The sequence below is a fragment of the Leptonotus elevatus genome, chromosome 8, assembly GCF_054856555.1.
Source record: "Leptonotus elevatus isolate MCC_2025b chromosome 8, RoL_Lele_1.0, whole genome shotgun sequence".
In the NCBI taxonomy this organism is placed as follows: domain Eukaryota; kingdom Metazoa; phylum Chordata; class Actinopteri; order Syngnathiformes; family Syngnathidae; genus Leptonotus; species Leptonotus elevatus.
This window is the reverse complement of record NC_141246.1, coordinates 22,236,734-22,257,857: the sequence shown is the minus strand read 5'-3', so window position 1 is coordinate 22,257,857 and position 21,124 is coordinate 22,236,734. Positions and strand designations below refer to the sequence as shown.

General features: G+C 37.4%; 1 protein-coding gene across 1 annotated transcript; it reads right to left on the bottom strand.

Moving 5' to 3' along the window:
- Positions 1–304: 304 nt before the first annotated feature.
- Positions 305–17,535, bottom strand: LOC147170214 (multidrug and toxin extrusion protein 1-like). Its single transcript, XM_086083216.1, has 16 exons — positions 17,209–17,535; positions 14,064–14,165; positions 13,079–13,147; positions 12,724–12,872; positions 12,374–12,416; positions 12,244–12,288; positions 12,051–12,148; positions 11,512–11,609; positions 10,910–11,091; positions 9,660–9,768; positions 4,063–4,138; positions 2,950–3,019; positions 2,741–2,873; positions 2,573–2,667; positions 2,419–2,485; positions 305–1,048 (listed from the first exon to the last, which is right to left on the bottom strand). Exons 1-16 carry the CDS (start codon positions 17,365–17,367, stop codon positions 849–851), a joined length of 1,695 nt encoding a protein of 564 aa, XP_085939342.1. The 5' UTR covers positions 17,368–17,535; the 3' UTR covers positions 305–848.
- Between the last annotated feature and the right edge of the window lie 3,589 nt (positions 17,536–21,124).

The window sequence follows — 21,124 nt, the reverse complement described above, 5'->3', positions numbered from 1 at the left end:
TTGTATATATTAACCCCCCCCCCCCCCCTCCAACTATAAAACCTAGTGACACCCGACCTGTGTTATTTTTATTGAACCACAAAAATATGGCACAATCTTCAAAAAAGAAGCCAATGGCCAAAAGGAGAGGAATTGGGCGGTAATAAAGGAGAGTGAGGATATTTTCAGAGGTTGCTGGCAAGGAGCATTCGCTGACTGCACGGGTGCCTTCCAGCTATAGAGACTCTGTCACATGTTTCCTTTCCTAACCACAGGTGCAAATAAAGTTAAGTACTATTGTAAAGAACATTATGTAGACACTGTATTGTATAATGGCCTTTTAATATCAAAAACAGTTATGTCAGCATCTACAGTCATCTGGACTTTGTAGAATATGATCGTGACAACAAAATATACTTTTCAAATGATTATGCACAATAGTGTGTAAAGAATTGGAAAATAGCCATCATATCTGGGGTAAAAGTGAACATAAAAAAAGAAACAGTACTTGTATCAAAAACCCCTACCTTCACACAGCTCGTCTTTTTGCTCAGTCAGCATGTATTCAACATTTGCAGTGCTTTGTTTTTGTTTAAGTCCCACCTTCTAACACGTGCATGGCTTTCCAGTCACTATTCTTGCAATCATTGGCCCGTCAATCATGGGGGGAAAAAAAAGTACAAAGGTGCAAAATTAACATTAGTAATTAATTTTACATACTTATTGAGACCATTATGACAGTTGGTCTGATCGTGACGATTCACTCAAAACAAAAAGATCACTTTATATTAGAAGCAACTAAAACAGAACCACTTATGTCTCTTCCCGTGTTCGCTTGATGACTGTCAGGTCCAAACCAACGCGATTGATCATTTCAGGAGTTTGACAAGGAAGTGACTGGCAAAGATTCCAGCTACAAGGATGAGAACCGAGACAAGTAAAATCAAGCCCCGCCGTAAAAGCAGCTGTGTGACGGTGAGAACATGGTCGACTGTGGTGGTCGCACGTTCATGCTGGTCCTCCGCAGAGCTCTCACACCTGGCCGCAGGGGCCTGGCCCGTGTTTGAGTCTGTAGATTGAATAATGCAACTTTAGTTTTACTCACACTTGACCGACAAAAACATGTTTCTGTTTGTACTAGGGCAGGGACAAAATGTTCAGATCACGATATATCACATAATGGAATTTCTCAATATACCGTACAGTAATGACACTCCAGAATCAGATATCGATCCATTTGCTGTCCAACATCCAAGTATGTGCAGTTGCAACTTAACGGTCAACTTTACTTTTTAATGTGGTCTCAGAATCTCCATACTCACCTCCATGGTGTGTAAATGAAAGCATGCTTGGTTGTCTACTTTTAGTGATTGTTTTGCCCAGCTACTTCTTTGCTTGCATGTCGCTTGTGATATTTATGAGGCCAGCCAATATAGTTTTTTTTAATTTGACAGTTAAATTCTGATAATCGATTAATTTTAAAAAGTACATAATGATTTCTTTTTTGGTCCCTTCACGCTTTCAACAATAAATAATTATACAGGGATTTGACTCTTTACATTACTTTTTCCTTCACTATTTGTTCAATTTTAAGTAACTTTGATTTGTTTATTTGTTGAGATGTATTTTGGGCAGGGAATGTTTGAACATCATTATTTGTCTTATGTTGTATTCATGTTTAAAAGAAACATACTGTCAATAGAAGACTTGTAGGTTATCTGGCCTCTTTATACGCATTCAATTTGACTTAAACTTTTTTCTTTGAGGACCTCATACAGAAAAATTGAAGGATGCAAGGGCCACTTAGAAATTATTTGATATTAATTTATTACACATTGCAATCAATCAAGCAGGCGTGTACTGTTTTTATTCTATCTTTATATCTATCTATCTATCTATCTATCTATCTATCTATCTAGACTAGATCCACCCCTACACTCACTACAATTGAATTATCTTTATTCGCCACCGTGTTTTGAGAAATTGTGTTACTTTAGTCATAAATAATTCAATTGTATCTTTGCATATATAGAACATTTCTACAGTATATGAACCAATTTATTACCAGTAGTGGCACTTATTTTTTCAACACCCTCACTTCACGCTAAGCCCACTTTTACCCTTTCTGATCAACTAGCCTTGATGGCCGTGTCAAATGTCATTTTTACGACACGAAAGATGGATGGCGGGCCGCAAAAAGCAATAGTTTGGACACCCCTGACTTAAACATTTGAAAACATTCAACTTATAAAATATACACTGATTCGCATTTCTGGTGCTAAATATATTGTAACAACAATACTGCCATTTGTGTTAAAAAATAAATAAATAATAAATTAAAAAAAATAAGATGTGTGTGTTTTTTTTAAAATTGAACATCATTCAATCATTTCATCCAATGTGTATTGTATGAAATGTTGACATTGTTTGTACACTTACCTGGTTTGCAATCTTCCATCTTAATCGTGTTTTCAAAGGTGACCTCGACGCCGGATCTAATTTGAGCCTGATCAAAGACATTCAAATATATTATTAAGACAAAAACCTCTTGAATTACGTCACACTTGTGTTTTCAGGGAATTTAGTTACACACCTCTACAGCAGCCTTTTTCCAATCAAGTTTGTACAAATATATGAGGAAGAAAATAGCCTGCATTAACACACAGACGGTCAGTCCTGTCCAAAGTCCTGTAAAAGAACCAAGAGCGGCGTTCCTGAATCTCATCTGACACATTTGGATTGCAGAACATGCAAGTCTTACCGACGATGCCCATGTTTGCCGCAAAGGTTAAGGCCACGCCAATGGGAAAGCCGATGAAGTAGTGTCCCACCAGGTTACATAGCGCACCGACCTTTTGTTTGCCGGCTCCTCGGATTATACCTCCGCTCACACCCTGCGGCGACCGTTGCACGTTTATACAAAGCACACTTTCAAGTTATCCTCGAATGTCAGATATATATTTTTCTCACCGCAACAGCATCAAAAATATGGAGGAAGACGAAAACAATCAGGACATCGTAAACTCTTGTCAAAATGTCTCTGGAGGAAAAGGTGAAGTTATGACACAAATATGATGAGATGAGATACAATATTAACATTCCAGCTACAGAAAAGCAAGACTCAATGAGGTGCTGACGTCAAAAATACTCCATTGTACATAAGAGCCATCAAAATATCTTCCCTAGCTACAGTCTTGAGTTTGGGACTTCTGTCATTGTTTCCCCCGCACGCACTTGTTTACATTGTACTGACCAACAGTTGTGTGATGTGACTTCAACCTGTATTGATGTGACCATGCTGAGATTCAAACCGTTAACCTCCAGATGTATCTGCTAACCAATCCATATTAAACTTCTGTATAAAACATTTGGACCCATGCCGGAATTTTATTTCAGTACTTATCAATAGCAGTGTGAGCGGTTGTTTGTCTGTGTGTGCCTGTGACTAGCGACCAGTCGAAGTCGCAGCCTAGTGTGCCTTTCTCCCGACGTCTGTTGGTACGTACGTGAGCTTTAAAAAAAAAAAGAAGAAGAAGTGAGCCATAATTGGACGTGTCCTGAGCCTTTAAGCAATGTGATGTCATTTTGGGTCAACAGCAAGTGGTAAAATGGCCGCCCTCTGAGATGGACAAAAATGGGTGGATTTTATTGCATAACTCATATCCATCCACAAGTGCAATATAATAATCAGAATGCTGTGTTTAGACTAGTGGGGCTGTATAGAACATATTGTAAAGAACATTTTTGAGTTGACTTCTTCTCTAAAGACAATTTCGCTCACTCCTCCATATTTAAGTGCATGATAATATTCAAATTGTGCATAATATTAAATATACCTTAAAGTAATAAAACCTCTTTTACGTTTTTGATGAACACTATTGGTTCTACTATGCCTATAATGGTACTTGACGAGCTATGTTGTTTTGAGAACCACTGCACGTACACCAAGATATATATAAAAAATAAAAAAAAAGCTGCAAGTTGTGGTTGTGTTAAAAATTAACATTAAAAGTGACATCACAAAATATCCAACATTTAAAAGTGAGTGATTTATTTCAGCTGATCAATAGCGATAAAACTCACTGCTCTGCGGTGAAAATGTAACCAATTACACTCCTGGAGATGGTGATGCTAGATCCAACAAAACAGGCCACGATGACTGCAATGGAAAAAAAACACAAACAACAAGAGTAACACATCATGTTTGCATTAAAGACAACAGATCAAGAATGAGAAATGCTGAAAACAGCTGTTCCAAAGTTATTAAGCTAGACTGACGATACAGATCGATCAAACTTCTTTTCTGTTCTGATTCCTGTAACAGCCGTTCAGTCAGCAAGCTAGCTGGATCTGAATTAGCATTACTTTAGCATTACTTTAGCTGGCCGATTCCCATTAGTGACGGTTTTTTTCATTTTGGGGAGAGATAAAATCATGATGATATTGAGGTATTTATAGCCATGGTTTGCACCTGGGTCCACAGTTGGTTGGTGTTAGTCATGCCAGAATTTTGGCCTCAAAGAAGTTCTGGCAAACTGTCTGACACGTTAGGATGTTGAAGTCTGCTAAGTTTGCTAACCTTAATTGACAACAACTATAGACTACTCATATAAAGTTGGGGATTTTCACCTAGTCTTCTCTTGCTCTCGTGGAGTCAAAATCAAAAACAGCATGATGATGTTTAAATACCAATTCTAATTGAGCCAGGAAATGCATTGGATCAGACTACTCAGACTCCATTTTTCAGTTCTGGAGAACCAACCCAGAGGAAACGAAATGGACAAATGAGACATGTTTGAGATCTCAAACATGTCTCATTTACTTCTCCTAGACAACAATGAGATTGGTGTAAGACCAAGCTGAGACTAAGGTGTGTTGCTTCTGTGTCTCATCTTTTTTCTCAGGAGCAATGCCATGCACCTAATCTCAAATTAGTCTCCTTTGGAGTTTTAGATGATATCTCAATAAGGTCTCACATATTTCTTAGTGTTTCTCAGTTCACCGCTTGTGTCTTGTCCAGGTCGTCTCGTCAATTTGTTTGTACTATTAGCTCTATAGTTATACTATACAACGCTAACTTATATATTTTATACTTTATATATAAATATATATATCATATTTATCTTGTATATCTGATATATTATACTGTATATTACTTACTTAATGTCCAGTTCAAAAAATATTTTAAAGACAGTAAAAAAAACACTTGTTTCTGGGGAACAACAAAATGAGGATGGCTCTGCTGAATCAGAACTGCAATTGCATATCATGAAAATACAGTTTAACCTTATTCAGAAAAAGGTAATCAATTATTAGCCGTGTGATATAGTTTCACTTTCAACTTCTTCTGGAGGAGTGTTGTTGTTTTTTGTAATTGCATGCTCCATGCTAAAAACACTATTGCTATTTGACAGTGTTAGTTTTATGTTAATTTTGTTTTCAGGTCCAATCAATAGTTTCTGCTCAAACAATCAGACTTTGTATTTATTGTACTTAAATGTGCAAAGTATGTACATGTCACGTGCCGGTAAGAAGTTCTTCAAAGGTAAACAACAGTCACCAATTTTTGTTGTGATTCAAAAGTAAGTATATTTCCCTTTCGTTTTACATGTGATATTTTATAGCTTCACAATATATACATTTTGGTCTTGTCTATTGGACACAGACATTGCTGTTTGTGGTTATCTAGAATTTTCCTCAGTAGTTATTCTTTTAATGCCATAATATTTAGTGAGGTGCTGTCGAGACAATCTTTTCCATCTGACCAGAGTTTTGCTTCAATTTAATGAAACAAATAGCAAATAAATGAATAATATATAAGTTGGATCGCAGTTTCACAGTCACACCACCAGTGGCGCGACATGTTTCTAACCAGACAGACACACACACACACACACACACACACAGCGTAGAAGAAGAATCTCGACTTGCCAACAGCTGTGCTTTGCTTTTGAGTCTGTGGCTGTGAGCGGGAATCCAAAGGTGGCAGTGTTTCAGTTTGGTAAAATGTGCATTAAAAACGTAACAACATAACATAAAACAAACAGAATGTGTATCACTCTCATTTTTCACTCCTGTAGCTTAGCATACATGGTCTTTAGAGGTGGTTTGACTGAAGAAATCATTCAGAATCATCCTAAACGTTGAAGCTAAGTTGCTAATCATCTATTAGCATAGAAAGCAAGGAGAACTGTGATGCTAATATATGCTAGTAAGCGAACCAACTGCACTGAAATGGGACATGAGTGCTTAAGAACATGAATAAAGCTTATTTAAGTTATTTTTAACATGCTATCACAACAGTTGAAGACAGAACATTGAATAACAATAGTAGAATATGTTACATGTTGTTAGGTTTAGTTTTTCAAATAAATTAAGTGTAATGGTGTTGAAATGTATTAACAAAGTTTATCTGTAACTTGTTTTTCTTCTCACTGTAACTCCTTTCATCAGGGAACTAAGCAGAAAGGTGTCATCTGTCATGCAGCAGGTTTTTCAGTTGGTGAGGCAAGTAAGAATCTTTATATTAATTATTGAGCTAATGATGAACATTGCATTAGTTTCACACTATAATATAACAAATATGTAGATGTTGTACTTTGTTGCTTTTAATATATTTTATTTTCATGTACAGGTTGTTGGTACAGTTTTGACAAGCCGCGTGACGTACGGGTGGTCGCAGCGTCTTCAAAGCAAGATGGCTAATTATTAATTCGCTACTTATCCAAACTTGGAAGGCATGATGTACCTTGTCCTGAGCTTGATGTCAACTCCATAAAAAATAAACAGTCAGGTGAACAAACACCCACAAAGTATTAGATGAATCCAAAGAGAGCTGAGGTAAACTAACTTCCACCACATCCAAGTGTTTAAACTAGTGACAGGGATGTAACTTTACACAGGCTTAATGGGGAGGAAGAAGATGCGCAGGTCTTACCCATGAAGACAAATGTGGCAAAGAGGAACATTTTAAGGCAATGTTGGTATGTTTTCAAAGTTCATAATATGACATAACATATTAATATAATGTCAATTGTGCTCAGGTTTCAGGCTGTGAATGTTTTTTTTCTTTTCCCAAAATGTTCTGGCCATAAAATCCAGGAGAGCAGAACAGGTAAATGATTCTGAACACTACCTAACTTTGATGATGCTGTATTGCTGTCTTTTACAGTATGTTTGAAACTTACATGCTGTGTTGTTGATATTGTTTAGGTGTACAACTCCCTTTTCCAAAACCACAAACACAGTTACAGCTCAACAACAGTGCACCCAGACCAATAGGTAATTTAACTTGTGAGTAATAATAACTACTAACTATGATAATCAAAAAACGCAGTATTCAAATTGCACCTCGCCTTAAAATGTTTATTACGGTCTTCTGCTTGTTTTAGGCAATGACAGTTAAACCTTTTAATGGAGCTTGGGGTCGAAGACGAGGAAAGGGAAATGTCTGTAGTTGGTAAGTTTTCCTCATGTCATTGTTCTGTTCATCTCTTATTTAAAGATCCAATCATCATAAATATTCCAACATTGTTTTTGTTTTCTGATCAGCAGTGTTCAATTCTAAAGGTAAACAGAAAGGTTGCAAACATGCTGGGGAGCACCTGAAACACACACCACCGAGAAGAGGAAGATAACAGTAAGGCTGATTTTTTTGTTTCATGACATCACTGAGGAATGTACACACTACACTATGATTCACTTGGGCCATATGTTCAATAAAAATGCAAGCAATTGTAATGTTGCACTTTTACATGCCTTTATTTATTAAAAGACACATTTTGGATTTTTAGAACTAATATAGTTATTTTGGCCAGTTAAAATATACAATATAATTCAATTGCAAATTTAAGAAGCGAGATAAATATATATTTTAAGTATTTAAAATTACATTCTTTCTAAATGCTCCATTTTTTTTTTACTCTCATTTTTACGTAGGGCCTACCTATCCATGTTTACAGTGTACACATTTGACCAAAATCTCCTTATGATGCAAATGGTTAATTTTTTTGTTTCCAGACAAATCTGGAAAAAATATTTTTGGAATTATTTTAAGAAGGCGTCGATTTACCATTTACAAGGACAAATAAAATATAGTCATTTATGAACACTTTTTTTTGCCAAAATCTCTGTGACTCTCATCCTGCCTAAATTTGGCAATACCTCTCAATAGAACCCAATGTATCACATTGCTTCATTTACACTAATGTTTTGCTTGTTGAAATGTCCTCAAAATGTAACTAAATTGGTGTGAATCATAGAGATATCATATTACAATGTGATTTTTGTGATATCAGGAATTAAAGAGCTCTCAATACGGTCGTGGTAACTGCTGTTACAAATTATGCCATTTGTAATTTGTGCTTTCTTTTATTTTTACAGCTTGCATCATGCGCTGTAGCATAATGAAAGGATGGGCACCAGTTGAAAAAAGTAAGATTAAGAAAGCCTTCATTAACATTTGTTGTCATGTAAAAAAAAAAAACTTATTTAAAATCTTTAAATAAAATAGCTTTAAAATAGACTTATTAATATACTTATTAATGTTAGGAGGCAGATACAGTATCTGTTTCACTTTGTAGTTAAAAGCATAATTAGCCAAAAATTATACTTTTATCCATTCACCCTCATGTAGTTGAATTGTTCAGAGAGGTTTTTGGATCTTCCCAACACACAACTACCGTCATACAGAAACTTCTCCTAACACTGCACGAGGATGATTGAATAAAGGTTACATTTTCATTTTTGATGTTCATTGTTGTTGTTTGTATAATGATAATTTTAGTTACATTAATTGTCTATAAAATTTGACTTTTTCAAGTTATTTTTATTCAGTGCTTTGTTTGTGAATTTAATAAAGAATATTATGATTAAGTTGGATCCAGAACACTTTATTCATCCCAAAATGGAAATTAATTTGTCTGTCATTATCTATAGAATTATAAAGCCAAATGACTATACGTTTGCGTCCTTACCTAGGTTGTTTTAGTTAAGTAAAACTAAAATTGAAAAAAACTTTTCAATAACAAAATAAAATAACAAAAATGCTTTTTAAAAAAACAACTGCAACTACAATTTAAGCTTTCAAAACTAGAATTCAAGCAAAAATGTCGTTGATTTTTGCCTTTGGCAATGAATTTAATACATTTGCCTTTGGTGTTGATTTTAAATATAAGCTTTGAGCAATAAAGTTTTTTTTTTATATATATATATATTTTGCTCAATAGTATCTCAGTATTGCTCATTTTCTCCTTGGAGATTTCCAAGGTAACTCCAGTAAGTCTCACGTTTGACTCCCCTCTATTATTGCAATGTCTCCCTTATTTCTCCTAGTGAATTTTAGGAGAAACAAATGAGAAACGTAAAATGTGACTGTGGTGAGATTCTCAAATTTGTCTCACGAGACATAGACGAGCAAGCTTTGAGCAATAACATTTTCCTTTGGGAAGTTCGGCAATCAGTCAAACTTCATTCCAGGAGGTATGATGTGGAAGTTCATTCTAACTGTGGAACACTACATCAGCTTTAATAATTTATTATTATGTGCCCAAGGACGCTATATGGGCTATTTCAGTTATCTACCTACTGCATGCCATGTGGTCCCTGTACAATTTAGCAGTGTTTTCGACCATGTTCTTGTTGCTAAACAAATGCAAATGTAAGGTTTCAGCATTACTTACAAGCACAGACGATGGAAACTTTGCTAGACAGCTTGGCTTGCTCAATGTTTCCTGCACCAAGAGCGTTCCCAACTCGAACACTAGCAGCAGCAGAAGTTCCAAGTGGGAACTGCAAAGGTAGAATGTATAGAAATGCATATGAGCAATTCTGAATACCAAATGAGAAGGAAAAAAAAACTGTTTAGATCAGGGTGTGGCCAACACAAGGTTCATGAGATGCAACTCGTCTGTCAGTCAGTCCATTTTTAATTTGATTTTAGCATATTTGGTACTGCCACCCAAGATAATGTTGTTTTCAAACATTTTGATAATATGATTATTTTCTTATTGAAAGGTAGCAATAGTATATATATTTTAAAGTGAGTCTGCTACTCTAGACATCTGTGTTAAATTTCACTTGATGTAAATATTAAGTGACAAAAAATATATATTTCAAGCATAACGTTAACAGGTAAAATGTTACTAAGAGATACAGACTTGTTTTTTTCCATCCCATTTAATCGTAAATGTTAAACCTGTTCAATAGTTTCAATGACAAATCCTTCTGTGTGTGGACACATGGGTTAGCAAAACCACAACTCATTATTGTAATTGTAACATTAAATATAACAGTTGCCAATAAGGAAGTACCTGATACTTTTGCTGTTGCCGTACACAAATTGAGAAGCAACCGGTTGTCTTGAGTATTACATACAGTATCTCCCATGTCATTCACCACAATGTAATTACTAGATGAGCTAACAGTTAGCCTAGCACCTTCTATTTCTTCTTCTAGTGCTACACTATCTTGTCATTCACCAAATTTTAATTGCTAGATAAGCTAACAGTTAGCCTGGCTAGCTCATTCTATTTGTTCTTCTGTTACACTATCCTATGCTGTCATTCACCACAATGTAATTGTTAGATTAGCTAACAGTTAGCCTAGCTCCTTGTAGGCCCTATTTCTTCTGTATTACAAATATATCTCCCCCTTTTTTTCCCTCTCAGCCCTGATTAAAAAAAAATTAATTAAAATTAAAATGTGTGTGACCTTACATTGATGAGGGGGATAAAATTGCTTGCTTTTACACACTTAACGATGGATACGTCCAAAATGTATTGTAGGTATATTGGGCAAGTGTAGTTATTGTGTCTAGTGTCGAATACTGTAAGATACTGTTTTTGTGGTACTGCGGGCATCCATTTGTTGTGTGCTTTTGATGTCAATCAAGTTGGCCACCCCTAATTTAGATGAACTAAATTTCAGTTACCATGTAAGCTACAACTGTGAGCTGATATGCAATGGACTGAGCTCCCAGCTCTGCTTCACTAATGATTCCGGCAATGAATCCTCCGACTTCAAACAGCCACCACTCCAGACAAAGCATGAGCATGCTCGGGATGGCCAGCTTGACAAAGGGTCCCCACTCATGTAAACAGTCCACTGTCCACCCTGTGGATCACAGATCTGTCTGTCAAACCCACTTTTTAAAAACATTACATTTTGGGGTATGTTATGTGTTATAACCATAAGATTTGTAAGCATTCGGATTAATTTATCGATTCAAATTGATCTCGCACATGTACTCAAATGAATGAATTCACCCGTAATCACTGAATATGTGTAGTAAATAATCTATGGTAAACATTCTTAAGACACATAAACGTGCTTCTTGATAGGAAAATAATGAAACCGAGTCATCACCTCTCTTATCTGTTGCATTGTTTTGCAGTTTTGTTAAAACATTACACATTTGGACTTTCACCACAAAGGTACAAATGAAATAGAGCAACTAGAGAGGAAAATGAATAATAAAGAAACGCTAATCGTTCGTTCGTGATCAGGTTTATGGTGAGTGAGAAGGCAACTGACCTCCCCATGTGGCTTTGTGCAACCCCCTCCAGGAAATATAAACAAATAAGACCACAGCCAGTACATACTGTGAGATTGAATTGGCTGCGGCAGAACCACTACAACAAAAACAAACACAGCAGGATTTAAACATAGCAAAAAACATTCATTTCATTTGAACTATTCACTTTCCGACAGGTGATTTTAAACTAGAAACGTCTTTATTGATCTGGATTTGTATCATAACTGATCAAGTATTGTAGTCTAAACAAAGCAATGAATAAATAGCAAGGACGGAAATGGGTTCAATAGTGCCATCCATAGAGTGGTGTCCAACAACAAAAATGCCAAACTAAATGCCCTGAAAATTATAGATACATTTGAAATTTGGCAAGTAGAAAGTGTATTACTTAATAGGGACTATAATGACAATGAATCATTCATTTGAACTGTTATATTAGTATTCTGTCTTCACTATACTAGGAAAACATATACACATTATATTTGTTTTTCTAAATAAATTACTAATACCATAAAAAAAATGATTCAGGAGAACTTACGCAACTCCCAAATGCAGAATATGGAGGAAAACATAATTGATAACTGCATTTAAGATGTTTCCAATTGCACCGGTTATGACCTGTGGCCAAATAATTCCCTGGGGAAAAAAATACACACACACACACACTTGCTAACTTATTATTTATGTGTTATAAACTTTCATATCAATGATATTTTGTTGCTACACGGAACCTGATTTTGAAGATATCTCCCCTGCAGCTGGTACATGAATGCCGCCTGAAAGAGGATGTCATAATGTTACACGATTGTTTGTTTAGTCTCGTACTGTAACTCACGGACACAGGGACGAAGGTGACCTCACCGGAAGAGCAGGCATGGCGATCTTCACATAAAGTTGGGACAGACTATGCAACACACAAATTTCCATGTCAAATTTTGGCTTGGAAACATACTTGAACATATTATTTTCTTGTACATTACAGTAATAATGCGTGTATTTTGACCTGGAAATTTTAATTTGGATATAATTTCCAAATATGGGTTTTATGTACTGTATATGATACTTCCACAACTACTACTACTAATAATAGTAAAGGTACAATAATAATAATAACAAACAATTATTACTATTATAATTTGTATTATTATTATTGTGAGCAGTAGCCTCTTTCCAAATTTCCAATGGATGCTGCAGTTTAAATAGTGACTTACCTGGCGACCTCAAGGCTTTGTTTGGCTACGATGAGAAGAGGTTCAGTGTTGATGAGAACAGCCCAGCAGGGGAAACAAGCCAGCAGTAGAATCAGAACCCCCCTCTGAAGGATCACCCCCACACGCTTCAGGTTTCCGCTCCCATAGGTCTACCCAAAGGCAGAGTCAAATAAGCAGTGTTAGGAAACACCAATTTACAGTTTTGATAGATGAAAGGTAAACTAACTTGATACAAAAGATTAGTGTTCAACTGTTTTTCGTTGGAAACCCAGACAATATAAAAGCCCAGTCAAAGTGGTTCTGTTTCTATATCAATAATATAAAGTACAAGTGCAATCTTTGTTGAGGACACTACCTGAGATATGAGGGTATCACAAGTTAATGATAATCCAGTCCCAATGGAAAGACCAGTCACGTTAACCACCTGCAATTAGAGACATTGTCAAAGGAACATACAGATTGAGGACTGTGCTACGTTAATGTGACCCTTTACATAACAGTCATTTTGACATAGAGTAGCTCAATAGAAATAGTAGGATATAAGGAATGGTTGTGATTAAAAATAAATGCCATAAATTTTAAAAATCATATTGTTTGTTTCACGCAGAGTTTAAATAGCAGGTTGACGAAAGTTAGATGTGTACTTTGTGAATACAGTTTTTCCCACTCTTGAGCACCAAAAAAACTACCAAAGTGTTAGCGTATTTGTAAACATGACCTGTAGGGGTGTGCCAAAAAATCGATTCTCATAAGAATCGCGATTCTCATTTAGTATGATTCAGAATCTATTTTAAATGTCCCAAAATTGATTTATTTCAATTATTTTATACTGTCTTGCCCTTGTTTGTGTGTGCCTTTATTGGGAGCACTGGTCATGCTGTACACGATTTGGCCACTGCGGGCAGCGTGGTTCCGCTAGTTCTGATACACTGTTAAATTGTAGCCACATAGAAGCAAAAATTAATGATCAAGTTATTCCATAAAAAAAAATAAAAAATGTTTTTTGCAGTGTAGGATGTTAAGATGCTTCTCTGTATACATTCCTGAAGCGTTTTGTATGAATAGTCGTTCTTTTGAGTGATAAAAGTGCCATGAGTAGCGCGCTAATTAGCTTTAGCGAGTCAGACTAGAGTAGATCATGACAATTCTTTGCATATCTATAAATTGAAGCAGAAGTCATTGTCAATCAAATAATTTTTAATCTAAAATCGTTCAGAATCGATAATCGATTCTGAATCGAACCGCAGACCCAAAAATCGGAATCAAATCAAATCGTGAGACAGTCCCAGTCAGATTCCCAGCCCTAATGACCTGTACCACAGTTGAGAAATTGTACTTACTGCAATCGATAACGACACGGCTGCGAGTTCTGTTTTCCCCAGATGACCGCAGAACACCATGCTGACGACACTGATCATGAAGATCATCATCTGGGAAATTATCTGCAGGAGAAAAATACAATAAATAATGTGTTATACTGTTTTTTTTAAAGTGAGGTCATAGCGCTTCATCCTCGACAAATTGGACTTCCGGATGAAATATGTTCATTTAAAATCATTTCAAAAGGTAATCAATCCATTGTATCAGAACTAGGAAATAACACATTGGATTCATGCATGGCAGACTTTACATGGAGCGCCTCAGATCATGTTGAAAGTTTTTAAGCGAGTTTAGCTTAGCTCGCTAGACGCTAACATAGAGATGTCATTGTGAGCCACACATTGCTCATCAGAAATCAAGTGTGAGTGTAAAGTGGAGTGTAGTGGTTAAGAAACTGTGTAAAGTGGTCATGCTGAAAGCACGAAGTGCGACTGTCACATAACTATTTAAAGCTTTTGAAAGCGAAGGGGAGAAACTTTTTTTTAGAGAAGAGAGAGACGTCAACTAGTGTACGCTGTCTCAAGCCTCACGTGTTACAAACAGCAGCTTTGTTCACTTGTTCACTAGCTCTCTGTGTATTATTAACACGATTCCTGAAAGCTTTTCTTCGTGGAAATTTTACAGTGCTTCGTTTCTAGCCATTAGTGACCTCTCTTTTCAAGGAAATAAAACTGTCATTTAGGCCTATATACAGTCATATAAGCCCTTTTTTTTTAACCCTTGCAAAGCAATACGAGAACACAATTAATCAATGACTATAAATGATTTTACGCGATTCCCTTACAGGAAACATCAGGAATGTAGGAAATGTCACGAGTTCTGTCGAGTATCCAGGGATTTATTTCAAAGACACACTGGCCACTGAATCGTTTCGGATCGGATCGTTCTACATGAACCGATAACAATCTCGAAATATATCAACAATTATATGACAATTGTCATTGTTTTGTTTGTGTTGCTTTTATAAGACCTATCTTTTATAAGGCTTAAGACGACCTATAGTATGTCTATGATGGTTAATTTGGGCAAGTAATGTAAACGCGATGTGTAGCCATCCCCTATGCAGGCATTTTCCAAACCTGGAAAAGACCAAGCTTGATTTACATTTGCAAAGCAAAAAATCGACTAATTTGGAAAAACGCATATGTTGGTGCACAAGTGTAGGCTACAGTTCATGCAAAGGCAGAAAAAGAAACATTAACAAACGGGTTCTCAACTCATCTTTGATACAATCATAGCAAACAAACAGAAATCCCCATTCCTACATACAACTGGTGTCACAAAAGATATATAGTACAATATTTCAAACCCAAATGACAAGTTTTCGCCTTCAATGTGGGTCAGTCCATAAATCAGCACATCAGCACAAGCTCCTGTGGTGTTTGCATCATTCGGTGCGTGAGAAAAGGTGAGCGTTGTGGTCGGACAGCTTGACATTGGCAAAAAGCCTGCCAGCTCTCACTGCTCTGAGCGTCCATCATCAGTCTTAGCTTATTCACTGCCATTGACGGTTATAGACGTCAAAAAATCTTTTTAACTATTTTTATTAGTTTAATGTTTTTTTTTCTACTTTTGTTAACAAGAGCATGAAAACCTAGATTTTTTTAATTGTACATTTAGAACAGATATAACATTTGTGATTAATCATGAGTTAACTATTGAAGTCATGCGTTTAATTACGAGTACAAATTATAATCGCCTGACGCCCCTAATTTTTAATAATCATCTTGTCAGGCAATTAAAATTTTTAATTGTAAATAATCGCATGACTTCACTAGTCAACTCACGATTAATCACAAATTTTATATCTGTTCTAAATGTACATTTTCATACTCTTGTTAACAAAAGTGGAAAAAAATTCTTAACTAATAGAAATAGTTCAAATAAATTTTTGACGTTTATAGCCGTCAATGGCAGTGAATGAGCTAGCTGAGAACAACATCTCTGTGTTCACATTGTGCCTTGTCTTGAGAACTAGCCACACAAATGCAATGTGTTATTATAAGCATAGAAAGCATCTGACATAGCTCATCAATTGATTTAATTTTTTCCTTTTCCTATGTTTTCTTGTGTTCATTGAAAAAGAGGAAGGTTATAATTTTAGGGGGAAGTTAAAATACTCAAGATTGAAGAACTATGAAACAGACTAAATCATGATCTTAATGTCCAACCATAAATCAGTTAAACAATAAATATATTTTACATTTTAAAGAGGTACATATATGTAATTTGAACTTTTTTTTGTAAGATAAGGTTATACCTAATACTGTATTTCTAATTACAAATAGGCTACTATATGAATAGCTCGTTGTTATAGTAAAACATGTGTTTACTGTTTAGTATTGCTTAGTAAAATGAATGTAGGAACTATTATATTGATAGCCAAGTGATATATTGAAAATTAATAAAATATTATGGATAACTACATATTAGTTAGGCCTGCACGTGTTGTCAATTTATTGATCGAAATTATTATTTCTCAATACTGTAATCACAAAATAAAAATATGGGAATAGTTTCTCTCTATTCCTTTTCCAACATGTATGTGTAAACAGGTTATCTATTACCTATATGTTGTGTTGATTATTTGTGTACCCGCTAAACCCCCCCCACCTTTTTTTTTTGTATTGTTGATGGTTAATGTTGCTGTTTCGCCCCTACAAGTTACTGTAAGATGCTCTTATTTTTATGGAGGGCTGGACTGGCACAAAAAATCGGCCCTGGCATTTTGACCCGGTCCAGTACGACTCTTGCCTAACATGTAGTTCTGCCACTGATGTTTATTGATATTACAGTTTGCTATCTATATTCGAAATTGATTAAGGGACTGCTCCCTCTAAATTGTGGGTCAGTCTGTTGGGGTAAAATGTAGGAAAATAACACTTAAAAAGCACTGCATCGGCCCCAAAATAGGTCGGCCCAACGGGCATCTGCCAGTATGCCAGATGGCCAGTCCAGCCCTGTTTTTATGCATGTTAGAAAGAAACTTTTTTTTTTTTATATATATATATATAATAGGGCTAATTTGTGCAAACACTTCATATTGTATATAACAAAGACAAATACACCTTCGTATTGATTCAGGCGTTTAAGGAAGGAACTTACCACTGGTCCCGCCAGTTTGAGAAGTTCAATTAGTTCATTGCGGTACTTAAGCGGGATGCATCCACAAATGGGTCTCAAACACGAGCCTCTAGCAGCCGTTTCGTTTACTTCTGAATACACGCCCTCGGAATCTTTCATAGTCTTCACGTCGACGTCCATGGTGATGCAGAATGCAGAAGCTGGCTCTTATCACGGTTAACTTGAAGTGTCCTTGGTGCAGTCTTGATGTGAAGGACTCACACTTGCGGCAATCATTGCAGGCGTCAGGAGAAGGGGTGGACGGACACCCGTTTATAAATCCAATTTAACTTGAAGCGTGTTGGTAATATTCCCTCCTTCCTCCGCCCCCCTTGCCTCCCCCGCTACCCTTCAAGTTCACTGTCCAAGTCGGTGCTTGACGCACGTGGATGGTGCGTTCATGACCCATCGCACACAAACGGTAACCACGGGACACAACAGGCTCCGAGAGACTACAACTTCAATACTGTTGTGCCTAACACAACTCAGACATGATAACCTTATGTAGCAGGCCTCTCCAACAATTAGATGACGTTGACTTATTGAGCAAACAACAGATGTCATGGAGGCAGACAAATACATTTTCTGTGAGACTTTTCTGTGCAGCATCTCCCCTCAATGCATCACAGAGTTGCCATTACATATTCCCTCAGTAAGAAATGAGTGAAATGGACTGCAACAAAGTATTTTGCGTCAAGGGCTGTTAAGGATCACTGAAGCTTATTATACAATGACGCTGCAGTGTCTGATTTTTGGTTAATGTAAAACTGTCTGCATAACGTTGTGAAAACAAAAAGCAGAAAACTACTGTAACACAAATGTGCTGTTAGAAAGCATCAACTACTGTCGACCTTGGTCAAAATGTGAATACAGTTAAATTTATTAGTAAAAAGCACTAATACAGTATTTGAACACAATTGCATGCAGCAGTGATTCTGCACTAGGGTTCATTTACTGTAAGTAGTAACCAAAAGACGTCATTGATTGACAATAATTGTAAACCTACCTGAAACCAAATGCAAAAGAAAAAGACAGATCCTTCCTTGATGCCTATAAAGTTCTCGTTGTTCGGAGAATGTACCAAGTATGAAGATAATCAAATAGAACAGAGCAGACCTTAGCGTTGTCTCACAACGGGGACATTCGGATTTTACAGCAGCAAAGTGGACAGTAATAGGACATGTCAACAATTATGTCAAATAATTAACATTATTTCACATATTTATAAAGTCTGGTAATGTGACTGAGCAGAATGACAGCAACAGTTTATGTGGCAATTGTACATGATAGATACAGCAGTATCTTGCGTATACACAATTCTATTGAACATGAGCAGCAGCAAGAATAGTGAGCAGCATTGTGTATAGTGAAAGAATATATATCCATGCATCAATAAATAGGCTAGTGTATTTATAGGCTGATGTCGATGTATTGTGTATATGAAAAATACTACATCCCTATCGCCCCGCCGGGCTGGTTCCATATGCCCGTCGGTGGGCGGGTGTGCCTCCTGTCCAATTTTAATGCACCCCACACACACACACACACGCACACACCCACACACACACGCACACACACTTGTATATACACTGGGTGGGGTCATATTCACAGTGTAGGGGTAGAGTTCGCCAGGCGAGCTGGTGAACTCAGTAACAGTGTTAGCTTTCACTAAGTACGCTGGCGTGACGACCGGGGCCTTTCCCCGCTGGGCCTGGGGTTCGGGGTGCCACCCGTCCCCCGATGCTCCCATCTCCCCTTCAGCCCCCAGTGTTCCGTCCCACCAATGCGGCTGGAGGTGGGGTGGGCGCAGGTGCCCTCGGGGGATGGGGGAGCGGGGGGCGTGGGGGTTGCGGGGGCTGTGGGCCGGTGGGGTGCCTGGCGGGCCTACCGTGACCCGTTCTGCTGCGTTGGGTTGGGTGCGCGGGCCGTGTTGGGGTGGGGGGGTGGGCGCTCCTGGCTCCTGAGTTTGCGTTCTGGCCGGTGGCCCCTGGGGTGCCCGGGGGTTGTCCCTTGGCGCTGCCGTGGCCTGGGAGGCCCTGGGGGGTTGTGCTTGCTCTGTCCTGGCTGGGGTCGACGGCTCTCCTCTTTGGTGGAGGTTTTCATGCATGCCAGATCCACCACACCAGCATCTATCGAAATTCAAACACAATCTGCTTCTTCCTCTGGTTGTTGAATCGGTGGAAGCTGATGTCTGTGGATCTCGCTCTGCTTCATCTATCCTTCCTTCCTTTCCTCAGTCTCTCCTTTGGTCTCTTGAGGTCTTCCTAATTTGTTGGAATTTAGATGTTTCTGGGGTTGGTGAAAGACTCTGGTTGGTAACCCCACCGGGTAGTAGGCAATGTCTGGTTGGTGCTGGATTTCACTTTCCTTTCTTTTCTTTGATCCTTCCTCGGGTCTCCTGACAACCTCACGACTCTAGCTGGATTCTGAAGTATTCGGTTTAGGTGAACGGTATGGGACTTAATAGGTTTTAGGTGATCTAATATACTCACACGCACGCACACATGCACACACACATACAAAATAAAAAATAAATAATAATAAAAAATTAAAAAGTTAAAAGAGAGAGCAATGATGATGACATGTTAAATCGGTAAAATTACCGGATGAACAATACTGAGCTCTCTCAAGAAAAGAAAGAAAAATACTACATCTTTTCCACATAAGCAGATGTGGATTAAAAAAAAAGTAGCTCGAACAGGTGTTGGTAAATCAGTGTCGGCAAGGCCTTCCCTCTAACCTCTTGGTTGCACTGCTTCACTATTGTATGTGTTTTATTATTTTTTTCAATCAGATGTCAACTTTGGTGTTGCCATTTTTATGTAATCCGCCCAGGACCTTCAGAATTAGTACCACTGGCCGATTCAACTTCAACTATATTAGAATTAGGAAAGTGACAGCGTCTTTAACCAATCAGATTTCAAATCTATCCTCCCAAGACCAGTGAACTAGCCCTGATTGGTTGGTCAGAACAAGGCACGTTTGGTTCAACAAACATGTTTGCAGCGATCCTGCACACGTTAATTGTGTGGATGTGAACCACAGTTTGACATATATGTGTACTATTATCATCTGTCTTCAATGAATTGCTCTCATTTATTGATGTTTGTTGTTACTTTTTGTTTTTGTTTTATTATCATGATTACCACAATTGCAGTTTTTGTTACTATTACTGCAATTAACTGTGGTAATTGTTAATATCAACATCATTATTTCCTTAAAAAAAAAGTATTTTTTTACTTCATAGGTCGAATTGGAGACTCTCAGTAATGCACATGACAGGTTACACCTTGGTACTCTGGGTTGTCCGGCCCTCAATGCAGGTGGAGCATAACAGACTGATTTCAGGAGGTTCACACCGATGTTGACCTCTGAATCTTGAGCGACCCCGCTCTCTCTGGACCCCTTCTGTCCTGATATTTTGTATGTCTCTCTTATTCTTTGTAACTGATTGATAATAAAAAAATAAATACATGCAGTGCTGCCTTAAGATACGAGTGACTCAGCTCAAGAGTTTGGGATACTATTTAAAATTAGATTTTATTTTTATTTTTTTAGAGAAAGCTGAAATGGATTGATGGCATTTCCATTAATTCCAACGGGTACAGGTAAAGATGATTTGGTGGTGCAGGGGCGTCCCCCCCCCCCCCCCCCCCACACACACACAAAAAAAGAAAAGTGCCATCTTGAGGTCATTATTATAATTTCTATGATGTCACCCTTTGTTGCTGACTCCAGGCGATGTATTACTTTGAAACCTTTATGATACCACAACTTGTAATAGTCTGTGACGGATGAGTTCAGCTGGGTCGTTAGGCGCTCAGGGCTTTGTCAAAGACTGATGTCATTCCTTTACGCAACAGGCTGACGATGACATTTCCTTGCGTTTGGAGGTGAT